The 17,064-nt window shown below is 44.8% G+C and overlaps 2 protein-coding genes and 1 non-coding gene across 15 annotated transcripts in view; 2 read left to right on the plus strand and 1 right to left on the minus strand.

The window, feature by feature from the left end:
* MARF1 (meiosis regulator and mRNA stability factor 1) overlaps positions 1 to 7,546 on the minus strand; it is a 40,964-nt gene extending 33,418 nt beyond the window's left edge. For 7 of the 8 annotated variants that reach the window (XM_057748676.1, XM_057748675.1, XM_057748677.1 and 4 more), the window contains exons 1-3: positions 7,444 to 7,546; positions 3,570 to 3,771; positions 742 to 1,428 (exon numbers count right to left, since the gene is read on the minus strand). In XM_057748676.1, coding sequence (XP_057604659.1) covers positions 742 to 1,428; positions 3,570 to 3,713 — 831 coding nt within the window. In that variant the 5' untranslated portion in view covers positions 3,714 to 3,771; positions 7,444 to 7,546. The remainder of the gene's footprint in view (positions 1 to 741; positions 1,429 to 3,569; positions 3,772 to 7,443) is intronic. The other variant, XM_057748682.1, reaches the window with a different exon arrangement.
* Positions 3,862 to 3,989, plus strand: LOC130829558 (small nucleolar RNA SNORA25). The gene has a single exon (XR_009047582.1). It is a non-coding gene; the product is annotated as a small nucleolar RNA SNORA25 (small nucleolar RNA).
* Positions 7,547 to 11,553: 4,007 nt separating the features above from the next.
* NDE1 (nudE neurodevelopment protein 1) overlaps positions 11,554 to 17,064 on the plus strand; it is a 42,788-nt gene continuing 37,277 nt past the window's right edge. For 5 of the 6 annotated variants that reach the window (XM_057750401.1, XM_057750406.1, XM_057750407.1 and 2 more), the window contains exon 1: positions 11,554 to 11,629. The gene's annotated coding sequence lies outside the window, so the exon portion shown is untranslated. Of the gene's footprint in view, positions 11,630 to 12,289; positions 12,510 to 17,064 lie in introns of those variants that run through there. The other variant, XM_057750402.1, reaches the window with a different exon arrangement.

Genomic DNA, 17,064 nt, shown 5'->3' on the forward strand with positions numbered 1-17,064 from the left:
TTAAAATTTTTTTAAAAAGAGGAGGAGGTTTCAGATACATTATTTCAGAACCTAGAGTTACACATAACAACTGAAAACACACTCTAAGTGTTTCTCCTTTCCACCTGCTGACCTCAGATAAAATGTATTTTCAAATCGCCTTTCCCAGAACTGTCAGCTACCAATGCATAAACTCACTTCTCAAGTGACTTGAAATGATCAGGGAAGATATTCAAGACTTTTACATTCCGGGGCATGTGTCTGCTACGGTGTTGCTCAGACACACTTTACATAAAAGGAAGTAACGTCTTTACTTAAACACTGGGTGTGACTGAAGCCAAGTTTCAAGTTCCCCAAATTATTACAAAAGGACAACATGCAGTTACCTACATCACACGAATGGGTTCATGTATCAGGTGACTACTAGCTATAAGAAATCACAATCGTGCTCTTGCCTTTAAGACAAAACAGAACACAAGGCTTTGCCAACCTAGGTTCACATGTAGGAAATAGACTCACTACCCGAGACTCTCAGAGCATAACCTAAATAATTACTTCTCACTTTCTGGAATGGTCCCTCGCATTTTACCCTTTGCTTTCTTTCAGGACCAGAAGTTATGCTGAAGGGGAGAAAGCTACATCACGAAAGAGTCCTCAGCCCCGTACACAACAAAGATTTTTTCAAGATACATCCATTTTACTTTAAAAAGTCATTCCTCAAACCTTAGCTGCACCCAACATAACAAATAAAAAGATACAAACCTTGTTGAGGCAGTCTTCGCAGTAAAGTGAGCCCTTTAAACAAACCGGAGGTACCACATTTAGGTGCAAAGAGTTGGTGCATAAGTGAGGCGTTAGCTCCGACTGTGAAATGTGCTCTTCCAAGTGCCCGGGAGCCCCGCTTGTGAAATCAGAACAGGGGAAATAGCCCGTGGAGGTGCAGCCCTGGAGCGCTGGAAACTGATGAAGCTGGTGCACACTACCAGGACATGACTGCAAATGGAGCTTTCCACAACAGGGCAGGTGTTTGCAGGAAGAGAGATTACTTTCTAGACACATGCTGGGAAAGTCACTTGCAACGCCGGCCAAATTGCTCCTAGCTGAGACATTCTGAAGTGAAGATGCAGACTGGAAAGCAAACCCTGACCCTACCTGACACGTGATTGTCCTGGTGCCTTGCGAGTCTAACAGTGCGCCTGGGGCAATCAAGCTACCAGTCCCTCCGCCACCACCACCGCCACCACCAAAACGCATGGGTGAAGTGGAGGGGTCATTAGTGCAATGGGCACAGCAGCTTACTTTGGGGACAGCTGAAAGCTGTATTTTAGGTTGCTGAAGAGAATGGATATCTGGAAGTGGGACTGCTGGGAAAAGTTTAGAGCCAGCATGAAGGGGAGATGGTACGTCCTTTAATTCCACAGCAACTTTCTTGTTCTCCATGTAATCTTTCTGAGAAAAGAAAACCAGAACACAAGTTAATTTTATGAGCCACTGACTTGGGGTTACTCACATCTGATTGCATTAAAAGATGGAAACAGTGCTCAAACCTATTTACATCACTCAATCATAACCACACTAATGGAATGATAGCTAAAACCAGGAGCATTCTTCAGCAGGAGGTGAATACTGAAGCAGAGCACTAAAACTAAGTCTGTGTCCTTCCAGAATTTCAAGAGACTGGGGGAGGGGTCTGTTTACATATTCAACAAGCCTGGCTAACCATCCTGTCTCAGTGGCCTCCCTTTGGTAACTTCCCGTTGCCTCTCAGCATCTTCTGAAGATAAAATAGGTGGTATGAAAAACAACACAGTCACAACAATACTCACTAAAGATGGCCTACAAGCAAAGTGTTTTGAGGAAAATACATAATGGTTCTTGCAGTCAGATCATAGGTGGTTTTAGGAAGGTCCTCTAGGGGAGAAGATGTCAAACACTACGGATAAGATTAGCCATCTGCCCAAGTGGTCCATCCAGGAACAGGTCTTAAACGTGTTGCTGATGACATTTAACGAACCCTGGGATATCATGACCTAAAGCCATAAGGCCAACAATTATTCTGTAGCCAGTGGAAAGCATAAGAGTAATTAGAAAACTATGTGCGAAAAAGATATAAAAGAAAGTTTGCCATTCACCTCCAACATAGATTAACATGAGGCTGATACGTTTTTATAAAGGCTATAGCATTGCACTGGTGTCAGAGACCTGGGTTTGAATGTGATACTCAATACTTTTATGACCTTGGGTAAGCAACTTAACCTAACCTAAGCTTCAGTTTTATCATCCTTCAATTGGGAACAACAGAGTATACCACCTACATTCATTAGAAGGATAAAGGAAACAGTGCACATAAGCCACTCAGCAGAGTACCTGGCCACTGAAAGGGGATCCAATCAAACCACAGCCTTTATTGGCTGAGCGCAAGCACTGCTAAGATGAAGAGGATGCCCTGATACACTGAGACATGCTCATCCCTTAGAGCACAGAAGGGTCCATCTGACTGCTGTGATTTCACTCCTGCTATGATTTTACACTCACCTGGGAGGGTAAACTCATGAGGGAGAAATCTGGATTTTCTGTTAGACTTTTCCTAAAAGGGAGGTAATTGCAATGGTCTGACCAGCCAACAAGCAGTGTGTTCTGCCCTCTTGGTAATTACAATTCAGGCTGGAAATTAACTCATTGGCATTCTGATTTACATAGATCTGGCTCTTATGGGCAGGGTTACTGTGAGCTGGTCTCCCTGAATGTACTCAATTCTGAGTGCCACTGACAAAACTGAGATTCTGGATCTGTAAAGGTGACAGTGCGATTCTGTGTCATGTGACTCTGTTAGGGCCAGACCTGCTACCCCCAGGACCCTGCCTGAGCTGCCAGCCCCCAGTGCAACCTGTCCCTGAGGTGAAATACATTTGCAATAACTCCAACTTACTGATGCCATGCAACAAAGGTAACTACATAATGAAACCTGGAGAAGATAAGGAATTGACTTTTTAAAAAAGTCATTATCAATACCCTTATATAAATTCATAGTAAAGTCTCATTTAAATCCCAATATGTTAGCCAAAAAAAAAAAAAAGTGATAACATGACACAGGAAATGAAATCAGAAAAAGTCAAAATCACTACGAAAAGACAAAAGAAGGCCTTCTAGACATATTTAAATATCGAAGAGAAATCTTGAACAGAAAAAGACCATCAACAAGATCTTATCAATTTTTCCTTGATTTTAAGACATAAAACTCAGACGGCTGCAGTAAAATAAAACCTATTTTGTACTTTCCTCTGGTTTTACTCTACGATGTGGATTTTGTCTTTGGAATTTGTGACTTTAATGAAAAACAAATTTTCCTAAGATTTTAACATCACACATTTAAAGCATTTACTGTTACTTAGTATGGAAGTACAGGAGTTAAAAAACTGTGCCCTCACTGGGTCAGGAACTACAACAACGTGCTACAAGGAGCAATATAAGCCGGATGCAAGGGAAAATGCAGCACAGGACTCCAGGGAGACAGACGGCCCCATACCAAATGGGTCCCTCCTCTACTTGCATGAGGAATTTGCTGTGCCCTGAGTCTTGCACATAGTTACCGTTTGGGGACTAAGCGGCAACGTTTGCTCAGGACGAGAAAAGCAATTAGAGAATTTCCAAAGCCATGGCTTAGCATCGTTATCTTGTTGAGGCCATCCAGGTGTTCTACTGTAGGAGTTCTCAGTTCCGTTTCCTTCCATCATACGGCCATACAAAGTGGTTCAACATTCTTTCATCTTTCTTTTCTTTCATTCTTCCACCCTGTTAGGAATAAGATTTCAGTGTTATTTATTTCCACAAGTACACATTTTACTACTGAAATATGAGACTACAACCACATTTATGGTGCACAGATCACTTCAAAGAGGGCTGATGGGAACAAACCCTGGAGCTCTTAACGCTGTGACCAAAGACTGAGTTCTCCACAGGATGTAACAGCCACTCAGTAAGTGCTATGTTTTCCTGATGGAGATACAAGATTTAGCCACTCATATCCATGATTAGTGATGTGGGAAAGTAAAAATAAGTGTAAATGTCTTCCAAGTTAAAAAAAAAATTATGGTGCAATGGCTCCCAGCAAGTCATATCTTATGGAACAAAAGTAGAATGGCTCTCAAAGCATATTACAGCTTACTAAAATCAGTAAGCTTGGTTGACTATTTATACTTGAACTCTAACTACATCAACCTGATTTTTAAAAAAATCTATCATCTTCCATTCCTTACATTTCCCAGCTCTTCAAACAAAAATGAACTCTGGACGAGCCCTCTTTTCAGCCAGGCTTGAGAGAAGTAGCCACATCTTGGACACTTGCATACCCACAAGAGAAACCTCTTCTTTTCACTTGGTGGGAGTCAAGCTCCTCTAGCACTGAGTAGACTTCTTCTATACAGTACTTCTTAATTCTCCTGACTATCTCTCCCTAAAGACTCTACTGGGAGAGTCAAAAAGTTGACAGAGGAGGGCATGTAATTTGAGTAAAAGAACAACCACATGTCCTCATTCCCAATTATGTAAGATTGTAAAATTGATTTCAGAGCAAACTATCCCACTGCGTCTTTGATATGAGTATGGTAGGTTCAAATTAAGTGACCTCTGTGGACTCTCAATTTGATTTGGCTACAGAACAAATCGAACCAACTTCTTAGTTTACTTATTATGAAAGTGCAATCTGCTATACCACCAAAAATCTAACAGAGAAATCTCAAGTCCCAGATGTGCTCTATCTGCTCCAGAGCAACAATACTCTACAAGTCTTAAACGGTACAATAAAAGCAGACCCAATCAATAGCAGCCATTGGGCGTGGAGGCAGCCTGCCAGTGGTAAGGACAACTGAACCTCATTTCCAAGCCCTCACCACCATACCCAAACCACCACCTATTCTTACTGACAACGGCCATTTTAAGGTTATTAATTTATGTTTCAGAAATTTCTAGGCATACAGAAAAGAATTTCTTTTAGCTATCTCCCTAAGATGCTCTTTCCGAGAGATTTTAACGTCTACTAGTAGGGTGAGGGGAGAGGTGACTATATAAGAACTATGCCTAAGACATAGGAAAAGCGATCACATAAAGCAGGGGTGGGCAAACTATAGCCTAAAACTATAGCCAAAACCAGCCTGCTGCTTGTATTTAAATGGCCTGCAAACTAAGAACTTATTTTACATTTTTTATTTCTTGGGAAAAATCAAAAGAATAATGTTTTGTGACAAAGTTATATGAAATTCAGATTTCAGTGTCTATGAATCATTTTATTTGAGACACAGCCATGCTTCTTTAAGTTCTATGGCTGTGCTTGCACTACAGTTGCAGAGTTGATTATTTGCAACAGAGACTAGATGGCCTACAGCGCCAAAAATATTTACTATTTGGCTCTTATGTGGAAGTTACAAAACTTCATTAAGTTTCAGCTTCTTTCTCTGTCAAGTGCACCTAATTTCTGCCCTGTCCACCTGAGCACATTACTGTGGGGAAAAAAAATCAGATAAAGGACCTCACCATCTATTTGTCTTCACTCTTGTGCCAAGCACGGGCCTCCTACAGAGTATATATTAAGTAAATGTTGATTGAATGAGGGAATGAATAAAGCAGCTATTTAACTACAAAAACTAGAGCTCAGCTGGAGACAAAGATAGTTAACTGCCACGATGACAGTAAATTATGGTACTTGTTCTTCCTATTAAATACAGACCTCATATCTCCTAACAATCTTCTCTTAGAGCCTAAGAATTTGTGGTGTTCATGATGTACTCAACTTCAACATGCTCTCTCAAGCTCTGGCCAGGCCAATCCTGAAAGTGAGCTTCCTGTCAAATAAAATACAGCTTACAAAGCATTTTTATTTAACATTATTTCCTCATTCAGCAAATATTTACTTAGTTATCTACCATGTAGCAGGCCTGTGCTTGGCACAAGGGATACAATGATGGGAACAACCAGACAATGGGATCCATTTATGGCATCTTTTTTTCCCATAGTAAATCTGTGAGAAAGACAAGGGAGAAATTAGCCACATTTTTACAGAGGAGGAAACAGAAGTTTAATGAAGTTTTGTAACGCGCCCAAGATCACACAATTAGAAAGGGAAAAGAACTAGTCTTGTCCACCTCTTTCTGCCACACCAAGGTACCTTCAGTATCGATCAACGCAAGCAACACAAAGTACAAACGTATTAGCTTGTTACTGGCCTGCACCCGGAAATTCTCCTAAATATTCCTGGGAACGACACGAAGTAATTCAGGTAGTCAAAGCAAAGTCTGTTTGATCTGAGTGGGAGTCTCACTTCCACCACTATCTCTCAGTCTTTGAGCAATTCAACTAATGGCTGGGAGCCCAGACAGAGACGTCAGACTGCCCTCCTATTAATCCCCAATTCTGCTCCTTCCTATCTGTGCAGCTATGGACAACACACAACCTCTCTGAGCCTCAGATCCCATTTGTAAAATGGGCCTGATAGTAATAGTAGCACCTTCACAGAGCTGTTGTTTAGATGAAATGAGACGAAGTAGAAAATTTGGCAGTGGTCTTCCCTCAACACCCAATCTAGTTCTCAACACCCCACATCACACCATCCCACTCCTGGGTTTTTCTATTGTTTTTCATCGCTCTTCTCCCTAAAATTACCTTTTTTACTTGCTTTTTAAAAATCTGTCTCCCCTACTTAAATACAAACTCCACCACAGTACACATGGATCATGTTTTCTTATTCATTATTGCATCTCCTGCACCCAGCACAGTGTCCCGCACACACCAATAATTACTGAATGAACGAAGAGTTCAATAAACGCCTAGGAAGACCATTTAGGATTCAATTTCCCTGTACGCAAAACAGAATATTTATGCTCAGAGATGCCGGAAAGTGCAAAAGATGTACCTAGAGAGCTCTAGGTAATATCAGAAAGGTGCCAGAGAAACTCTAAAAGGTGTATCACAGTGTCGCGATACAATTAGTGGGAGTGGTTCAAGTCCTAAGACAACTCAACGCTCTCGGTCAAGCCAGAGGCTACACCCTAGAGAGTGCTGATAGACCGAGGAGGGTGCAAAATGCTTGGGGGGGGGGGGTTATAAAAACACTAGCCCTTCTCTTCCTCTCTTAAACTTCCAACTGCACACACTCCTCTAGAAGGGCTGCTCTCCACACCTGGAGGGCCCCAAAGGGAGAAAAAGGACAGGTGTGGGCAGGCAGCCAAACACCCCCAAAGGGCGGCAGCGGCGCTGCGATGACAGTCGTGAACTAACCTGAAAGGGAGACAACTCGCACCTTTAGCGGGGGCCTGACTGGTAGCTCCCATTCCTGCCCCTCAGACTAGCCAACCTCCCCCACCCCCACCGGCAATAGGCAGAAGGGGGGACACGCTTCCCCCCCTCCAGCCTGGTGGCCCCAGAGCACTGGGCGCGTCGGGGACTCGTTCCCAGCGCTGCCAGCAAACTCACCTGAGCCGCCGGCTCCACCTCCGCTCACATTCCGGCCCCTCCGCCTTCCCCCCGCCCCCCCTGGCCCTTTGTTTTGATTCCCGACTCCGCAGCTCCCGCCGCCGCCGCCAAGCGCACCCTCCACTTCCGCTTCCGCACCGCACCGCCCCTGTCGCAAAACCGACGCCCTTCTCTCCCCCTGGCTCCGCCCCTTCCTCCGCCCCTCCCCCGCCGCCGCGTCCTCCCCGCGCGGGGCGTGCTGGGAACCCCGGGGGGGGCGGGGCCTCGCGGCCCTGCAGCCTCGTCAGGCTCAGTCCCCTCCCGATAAACCCCTAAATAGGGACCTTCCCGGGGGGCGACCCCGGCTTTTTTGGCGAAAACCCCCAGTTTAAGGAAGCCTTGCCCCTGGCTTACCGTTGTGGCGTTGAAAGGAACCTGAAAGCGGAGAATTAGGGTGCTTGTGAGGTGGAACCCGGGGAAAAAACCTGCCAACCGGGATTTGATACCACTCAGCTCTTTCGGTCTTTTGAGGGAAGGCGATTTAAAAGGGATTTCGATGAAAAACCTGATCGTTTTGGCATTTTTTCTCTCTTACTCGGTCTTGTCACGTGATGATCGTGCCTTTTTTTTTTTCTTCTTAATTAAATGACGCATATTTGCTTCAGCATCCTTCATCTAGTGCAACCTAGTGGCGAGGGGAGAAAAAAATAACTGCCAACCGGGCTGCCCGCGAGGTCCCTCGGGCCGGCAGCGATCCTCGTGAAGTTGTGACCCAGCTGACAAAAATTAAGCCTGTGCCAAGACTAGGCTGGATTTTGTCACCAGCAATTAAGAGGCCCTCGTGACTTCAGGAAGAAAACGTGATTTTTTTTCTTAAGTCCTTGTTCAGAGCGCGTTACAAATGAATACAACTTTTCCAGTGACCGGTTGGGCGAGCAAAAAGGATACTTTATAGTTGCAAAAGCCTTGTGAAGCCATTAACAGCTTGTGTTTTTGGTTGCTAGATATGCCATGTTTGAGTTTTTCGGGGTTTTTTTGGGGGGGGTTGTTTGGGGTTTTTTGCTTCACATTCTTTTATTTGAAATTAAAAAAAAAATTTTTTTAAGTAGACACATTTCTGGCACTGCCAGCTGCTCACTATTTCCTGTTGCAAATTGGGAGAAAAACAATGCACATATTTAAATCTAGACATAGTTTAGGATGCAGTAGCCAAATGCTACGTAAAAGCTTATTTCTGAAGTTTGCTAAGAAACAGGTTAACTTTGCAGGAGGATCAGTAAGTAAAAATTGCCAAAAGAGAACTTTTTTTCCCCTTAAGTCTGTAATGTGAGGCAGCTTCATTAGTCAAGCCACATGAAGTGGGGGAGATTTCAGGGTAAGCTAATACACCCCTGTAGAGGTCCTTGTAGACAGGTATTGTGGAGGGCAAGATCAAACACGTAGCTGAAGAACCCTTTGTGCTTGTAGTCCATTTTCCAGAGGGCAGATGGCAAGTCCACACATCATCTTCCTGCTTAGGTATTTATTACTGCTGAGTAAATCTTCATTGTGTCTGTGTGTGGGTAGTATTCTCCAAGTGGGAATTAGAACAGATGAAAAACAACCACGTTTCTAGCGTTGTTTTTTTTTCAGAGTACCAAAAAATATCTTTAGAGACTTTTTCCCCCTCCTTTTCATTCTAGTTGAGTACCTCTGAACAGAGACAATATTAACTAAAAATATAAAAAGGAAACAAAATAATTGTGGATTTTTTAAATAAAGAGCAGACACATTTTGTTTGACATTGCTTGGCACTCTTTCAAGTCCAGAGCTGTGCCTGGTGTCAATAGGTAAACTCAATAACATATCAATCATACTAAATGGAAGGTTAATGAAAAGTTTGAGTTACAAATGGTTTTTAAAGATTTGAATTTTTGTTGTTTCCTATAGAAAACCAGCCAAAGCAGAGTACACCAGCCCTTGTAAATACAATTATGAATCAAAATACAATTTGATACTTGTGAAAGGGTGTTTCAACATTTTTATTAAGATATATTTTCTTGAGTACAGCCTCTGTTAATCTTATTCCTGTTTCTTTGCTGGGCATACTCTTTCAACAGAAAGTAAGAGTATCTTTCAGTTGCTTACGTTGTCCAAATTATAATCTTCATGTTTATGAAATCAAGACAAAGATTTGTTTCTGTGCAATTTAAATGGCTATGTTACATTCAATTCAGCTCCTAAATTAACCTAGCTGCCACTAAAGGAGTTTCTCCTCCAGCAACTTCTCTTTGCCTATGTCATATTTAGTGTTTTGAAATGATAAATTATGTGGAAGGATTTAAGCAAGAGAAACCCAGATTTCTTCTTATTAATATCTGAAAGCTACAAGGAAAACAAATTGAATAAAGAGAGAGAAAAGTTTTAAAGCACACCAAATTTTCCCTTTCATTTTTTTAAGGGTTTATCCAATAACAAACCCATTTCCCTAAACACCTCTTCTTGAAGAGAAGTTTAATGATAATCATTTCAAAGTCTCCTCCCTTTTATTTTTAGTGCAAAAATGAAGGAAATTGAAAACCAACTAGTTTAAATGACAGTGTCATTTAGTCAGCACTAGATAGTTCATCAACTTTGAGCTTCAGTTCATTTGTTAACTGGGGTGATTATTCTCTGCCCAAAAACCTCACAGAATGGTGAGGCTCTGGAAAGCACCAGTGCTCAGTGCAACAGTATCAAGAGGGTGCAAATGATTTATTAGCATTTGGAAGCAGGATGGAAGTTTCCTAAAAGACATTTGATACTTTCCTTAACCCTGTTGATGTGGTGGTAGTTCCCTTTTGTATCTCTGAGCTTCTTTCAGGAATAGCAAGTACTCAAAGTAGAATTAAAGGTCATTCTTAACTATGGCCAAATGTGGTTGGAGGCCTCAAAGTAGCTAAGATCTCTTTGCCTATAGCATCATGCTGAAGAACACTGGTGTAGCAGTGGAACGGACCCAGCTTTGAAGTCTGATTTGTTATTTATTAATTGTGAGACCTTGGGCAATGCATTTAACTTCCTGCACCTTTGTTTTCTCATCTTTAAAATGAGGGCAATAAAAGTGCTTTCCTGTGGTTCTCATCATCTGGGTCTCAGCTCCAGTGTCACCTGGTAGAGTGGCCTTCCCTGACATTCTATCTGAAGGGACCCCTCCCCAGCCCCTTTCTATCACATGACCTTGCTTTACGCATAGCACTTATTAGCAACTGAAATTATTTCACTTTCTGTTTGCTGATTTAGTGCCCTTAATACTATAAGCCCTTTGAGGCCAGGTGTCTTGTCTGACATCTACTGTGCTATAAGTGAGTGTTCAATAAATATGTGTTGGTGAACACTTAGGATTGCTGTGAAACCCAAGTCAAGAAGTTAGGTATTACGCCTGACACAGATAACCAATTAAAAAATCACCATCACTACACAGATTGTACTTAGCTATGTGCTTAGGCACTCTCCTAAACGTTTTACAAATGCCAAGTTAACACATTTCTTCTTTGCATAACCCTGTGAGGTAGAATCTTATCATGAAACCCATTTTATAGATGAGGAAAGTATGCTACAAAGAGAGTAACTTGCCCAAGATCACACAGCTACTAAGAGGTAGAGTAGGATTCAAAGCCAGGCTCGAAAACAAACTCCTGTAAAGGAATTTTGCTGCCTTTGAAGAAGATAATGAGGTCGAAAATTTTATATTGGTTGTAAAGTTGTGGGAAGGACCCGGGGCATTGCTTACCCTAAGTGGGCCTAGATCTTTGTCCTTCTATCTGCTTTGGGGAAGATCCAAGTACAGGAAAATGTCATCGGTGTCAAGGGGAGGGAGTCGTATTTTCTTGAAGTGCATGGCCCGCAAGTCCAAACCCGTTTCCCCGTTGTCCAGGGAGCAGCCTGCAGCCTCCAAGGCCGGCCAGAACCCTGCCCAGAAACGGGAGCCTCCAAGGCGCCCCGCCCGCCAGCCCGCCCAGAGCCGCCGCGTGGCCGCGCCGCGCCCGGGCCCTGGGAAAAAAGTTTCCAAAAGGCGCTGCTCGGCGCTGATTGGCCGAGGCGGACGCGGTCCAGTGGAGCGGCAGCCAATGGGCGGCGCCGGCCGCGGGCGCGGGGGCGGGGGCGGTGGCCGGAGGCCCGGGCCGCACCGCCCCCTGCCGCCGTCGCCGCCGCCGCCGCCGCCGCGGGTCCTCGTAGCCGGAGCCGGGTGAGTGCTGGGCTGCGGCCCCCGGGGCGGGCGCTTGCCCGGGGACTGTCACCGCCACGGCCGCAAGGAAACTTCTGTCCGCCCGGCACCCATCGCGCTCTCGGGACCCCGGGCAGCCGCCGTGCAGGGACCCTGGAGCGCCCCTCACTTGCGCGTCGCTTCCCGGGCGCTGGGCTTGAAAATCGCGCCTCCTCGGAGCCTCCCCCCCTAACGCTGTGCCTTCCCACCCTCGTGTCCTCACCCTTGCCAACTTTCTTTCCCTTTCTGCGCCCGCCCCTCTCCGACCCCGCCGCCCTCCGGTCCCTCCTTGACTTCCTCGGCCCTCCTGCCCTCCCCGTCCGCGGTCCCCGCAGCCCGGCGGCTCTGCGCTCCTGTTCCCTCCCACCCCGACCCCCCTCCTTCACTCCCCTTGTCTGTCTTCTCGCTCAGTTTTCTGCCCCTCCGTCCTTTCCTCCTGCTGCCCCCACCTCCCCCTCATTCCTCGGCGCCCACTCCACCCCCCCCCCATTCTCGCCCACGCCCCCACCCTGCTTCCACCCTCGGTGCAGGCCTCTTTCCAGAAACCTGCCCCCACCCCTTGGCACTTCCCTCCCTTTGGGAACGTGTTTGGAACGGTCTCCTTCCCTCCGCTTTTCTCTGATCTCTGTTGCAGGAAGGTTCAGATTTCCCCTGACAGCACTTTGGGGAAGGATTGGATAAAGGATGAAAACGCTCATTCTACAGCTTGAATGCGGTGGCTGGGCTTACCTGCTTCTCTGAGGTCATAGGAAACCCCGCCATCACCTTGACGTGCTTTTGGGGAAGCTACATTATCTTCTCCAGTTATCTCAAGTTCGCTGTCTCCCGAGGGCCTGACCTTCCCGCAATTTCTTTGTCCAGGGTTTGTACCAGGTTGTGCCTTTCTCTATTTTTAGGCCCCTTTTGACTTCCTTTCTAAAGAAACGGCCGTTGCAGCGTGCGCTGAACAGAAATTTCCCATTTTCTGTGCGAATTTTGTTCATAGAAAATGTATTCTAGGATAGGGTGGCGTTTTAGGACATGGGGCACTTTGAAGAGTAATTGGATGCCAGCGACTCCCAAAGCCACTTGTTATTTGACCCCTGCATTGGTATTTAACCACTTTTGAAACTTAAATCTTTCCTCTTAGTGTGTCTTTTGTGTCCGGTTAGATGCAGATGATCTATGTTCCTGAAGTGTCAGAGGCCTCTGACTGGTATATTTCATCCCATTTTGGGTAGTAGTTTTGTGACTTGGCTTGTTCTGTTACGATGTTATTTTTGTTTCCAAGAGTGTGTTCGTATGCTTTAGAACTTGTGAGCCCAGAGAGATTGCAGTCCTCTTCCTCACAAGATAATTCCCTAACACAAGCGTGCCTGGACACAGAAAGTTTGTGCCTGCAGCTGGCACTGTGTTTGCACCTAGTCCATTTACTAGTGCCTGTGGCACTTAGTAGGTTGGGGAATGTTTGAAAAGGAATGGAGGAGGGGAATGCCACAGTAGGAAAAGCTCCTTCCTTGGCCTCTTGGTTTAAGAGAATAAAATTATCCTTGGACAGGATAATTTCTGTTTTCTTTTTGTCCAAATTTCAGCTTCTTTAAACTTCCAAAGTAATATATGCTTACTGCAAAAAACTATGTATCATAGAGAAGTGTCAGGCACAAGTTCGTATCTCAGCGTCTGCCTCCCCTGTTCTGGTACGCCCTTTCAGACCCTTTTCTATTTGTGTACACAGAGGGAGATACGTGTGCAAACAAAAGTGGCACTTGCTTAACATATCATAGACTCTCTCCCATATCAGTACATTTAATTCTTCCTAACTGCAGTTTTCCCATCAGTCCTCTGTTGACAGTTGTTTCTCCAGTGTTCCCCTCAGTCAGTGATGCTGTACACCCTTGAGCATATGTCCTTGCATGCCTGCTGAGGTTTCTTTGTAGGTGGATCATTACAGACTTTGAAAGCACCAAGACATAAGTCAGACTTGCTGACTCTTGACTGATTTTGCCCCAGTGATGTCACTTCTGCAAAATGCGAAGCCTGCGTCATAGCGTGTGCCGACCTTTGACAACTTCTTTCTCTCCCTCCCTTTGCCTGCTGCTCTTCCATGTGATTTGACTGGGAAGGGTTGGGGTTGGGGTGGAGAAGGGCTGTGAGTTAATTCCTGGTGATTTATACATGTATGTTGCTCCTGACCAGCTGTGCTGGCTTTCTTCACTCAGGAAAGCTGAGAAAGACTGCTTTGTTTTTGCTAGAGCTTTGAAATCAAAGGTGTGTGTCTCAAGTGTGTTTTCAGACTTTCCTGTTATGTTTCATCATGGAAAACATGCTCCCCGCTGCCCCCCAAAAAAAAGCTTGCTGAAATATTTTTGTAAGAGTAATAGATCTAAGTTATCCAAATAGAAAATAAATGCCTCTTGGACCACTTGATCCTAGTTTGTTCTTGCATGCTGTAGCACATACATTTGAGGTACCCATCAGGTTTGCCCACAGAGCTGCTGGGACACGACAGCTTGATGGTGTATCGAGAACACAAGTTAGAAAGCCAAATCCCTGTGGCTCAGATGCAGTAAATGCATGGCAGTGTCCACTTTAAAGATAGTGGGTACAAAGTTGCGTATGCTGTGACCAAGCATTAGCACCTGCCTGTCACAGTGCTTTTTAAAAGACTGCGTGGACCAAAGAGTGAATCTGACCTCCATTCAGTACTGGCAACCTCAGGGAGACCTTGAATTTGAATTCAAAGACTCCCTTGCACTTGGGTCTGGTTTGCCTCTGCCACTCCATTGCTCCTTATGGAGATGGCCAAGGCATACAGTGTTTCTGCTCCAGCTTCCTAAGAAACCAAGTGATTGCCTTGCCTACCTACTTCTAACAGTTAAAGAGCTTAAAGAGGGTCAAGTTGTTTGGAAATAATATATTAAATGGCTGACATACCACAAATAGAAGGCGATGATAAAATTCAATAAATAATGCTGAAAAAGGGGAACCTCTGCCAGTCATCTTACCTGCTGTCTGTGGCAGAGAGTAATGCACATTCGAACTTTCTGAGACATTTTCAAATGGCAAAAAACCCCAAAACAAAACAAACTTAGATTTTTAAGTGTGCTGTTTCATAAGAAAGTGAGGTTCAGCTGTTATTTCTTTCCTCTTAGCTTCTAGTGTAGTTTTTCTCTTCCCTAAGGGTGTTTGTAAAATGCAGGGGTTGTAATTAGAGCCACAGTGGAAGCGCCTCCTGAAACATCTCAATTTCATTTCTTTGCTGAGGCTTAAGTTATATGCTTCACTGGCCGTGATAACTGTTTTAAAGAGCCCTTTTCTAAATCTCATGTCATCGGAATGCAGGATGAAGGTTATTAAATGCCAGTAACTGTATCAGAGATGCTTTATCATGTAAGCCTGGGGAGGGGGTAGTTTCCAACATGGCACCCTGTCCGCCAGCCCCTTCCCATTAATGAGATGCCACTCAGGTGCTGAGGGAGAAAGGGGTTTTCCCCAATCCTGTTACGTATCCTAGGAATTTACCGATGGAAACTATAAAGTAGCCTTCAGAGGGTCTTTTGCTTCTTTTCCTTAACCTCACATCCCCTTCCAGGGAGGGGTCAGTCTCTGTCTTCCGCTATGTTCCTTTCTTCCACAAGCATTCGTTGAATGCCTATTATGCGTCAGGCACTGTTCAAGGCATTGGGAATAAAAAAGAAAGATGATGAAGGTCCCTGTGCTCAAAACTGACATTCCAGTGGGGGAAGATAAAAACAAAACGCATAAAGTGATAACATAAAACAAAGCAGAGATTAATGATTGTGCAGGGCTGGAGCAGGTACTTGGTGGGATGTTCAGATAAGGTCTTTCTGGGGAGGACAGTTCAGCTGAGCTCTGAACGGCAAGAAGGAAATCTTTGGGCAGAGATCTGAGGAAATAGCATTCCAGGCAGAGAGAACAGCCAGTGCAAAGGCCCTGAGGTGGGAGCACGCTTGGTGTGTTCAAGGAACAGAAAGAAGGCAGTGTGGCTGCAGTGTAAGCGAGTGACAGGGCTGTAGGAAATGTTTAGAGAAATAGGCTGGGACTCATTACACTGAACTTAGACATGATCTTTTTCCAAACAGCAGGAAAAGTCAGTGTACATTCACTGTTCCTAGTTCCTCACGTTCTCACCCTCCTATACACAGAGTGCCTCCCATTCCGTGTAGTTGAGACTGTCCTCAATACGATCATTAATGGCCACACGGCTCTCAGTTACAGTTGCACGGGCTCTGGGCTCTTAACACTACAGACATTGGTTTGGTGACCCCATACTTAGATGAGCTCTGGGCTCATTAGAGCTCGTGGCTTGAGCAGGGATTACCAGAATTGAGTTTACCCTTACCCGTCACCATGGTAATTACTGTTATTTACACTCTAGGTGCTCTATCCTTCTTACTTTCAGCAAACAAGATCATTCACTGCAAACATTAATCAGGCCTCTCTTGTAGCAGAAATCCAGCCCTAACTGGTACAACCAAGAAAGGCAGTTGATTATCTCTTCTAACCTTAAATCAGGGACCACTGGACCCAGGTGTCCACACAATATTGTCAGGACCCAGCCTCTCCATCTCTTGGCCCTGCTTTCCTCTGTTTGCCCTGGCTTCTTTCTCAAGCAGGCTCCTCCCTTGTGCTAATGACCACCACGAACCCTAATGGAAAAAGAGTTACTTCTCCACAATCCCCCCCCATTATAGAGATGTAATTGATATATAACTGTTGTATAAGCTTAAAGTGTAGCACATGATGGTTTGAGACATGTATATATTCTGAAATAATTACTACAGTAAAGTTAGTTAACACACCAGAGATTTTCTTGATAGCTCTGTGAAAGGCCTGGACCTGAACACTCATTGGCTCAGCTTGGGTTAGGTCTACCCCGGAGCCAGTCATGAGCTCATCTTGGGTTAGACTGATCCTTGTCATTGGTTCAGCTTTGGGTTAGGCCCACCTCTGAGCCGCTTACCGATGCTGGAGACATGAGGCGTCACATGCCTTCGCCCAGGTGCAGAAGAGGATGTCAAGTCCATCTGAGTTCCACGGAAGGAGTGTAGAATTGGGTCCCCCAAGGGAATGTTGGGGTGCTGTTACAGAAAGGTGGACGAAGCAATGCTGGACTGGAAGAAAAAAATCAGATTAACAGCTTTCTACTCCATCCAGCTCCTCTGCTTCGATCAAGCTTTCAGAGAAGCTCTGTTCCCCAGAAGGGAGTGGGTGCGGACATGGCATGTTTTCTCTGAATTAGGGAAGGGAGAGAAATTTCGGGGGAGAGATGTGAACACAGGTCCTAACAGATGTGGAGTTGTCAGTAAGTGCTGTGCTCGGCTGTAGGCATCATGGTTCAGTTTCTGCCAGGGGTCCAGAAGTTGGTTATTGGGTCCATGTCAACCCTGACATGTTTAGCTGAGCGATTTGTGTTT

Source organism: Hippopotamus amphibius, chromosome 9 (genome assembly GCF_030028045.1).
Source record: "Hippopotamus amphibius kiboko isolate mHipAmp2 chromosome 9, mHipAmp2.hap2, whole genome shotgun sequence".
Lineage (NCBI taxonomy): Eukaryota > Metazoa > Chordata > Mammalia > Artiodactyla > Hippopotamidae > Hippopotamus > Hippopotamus amphibius.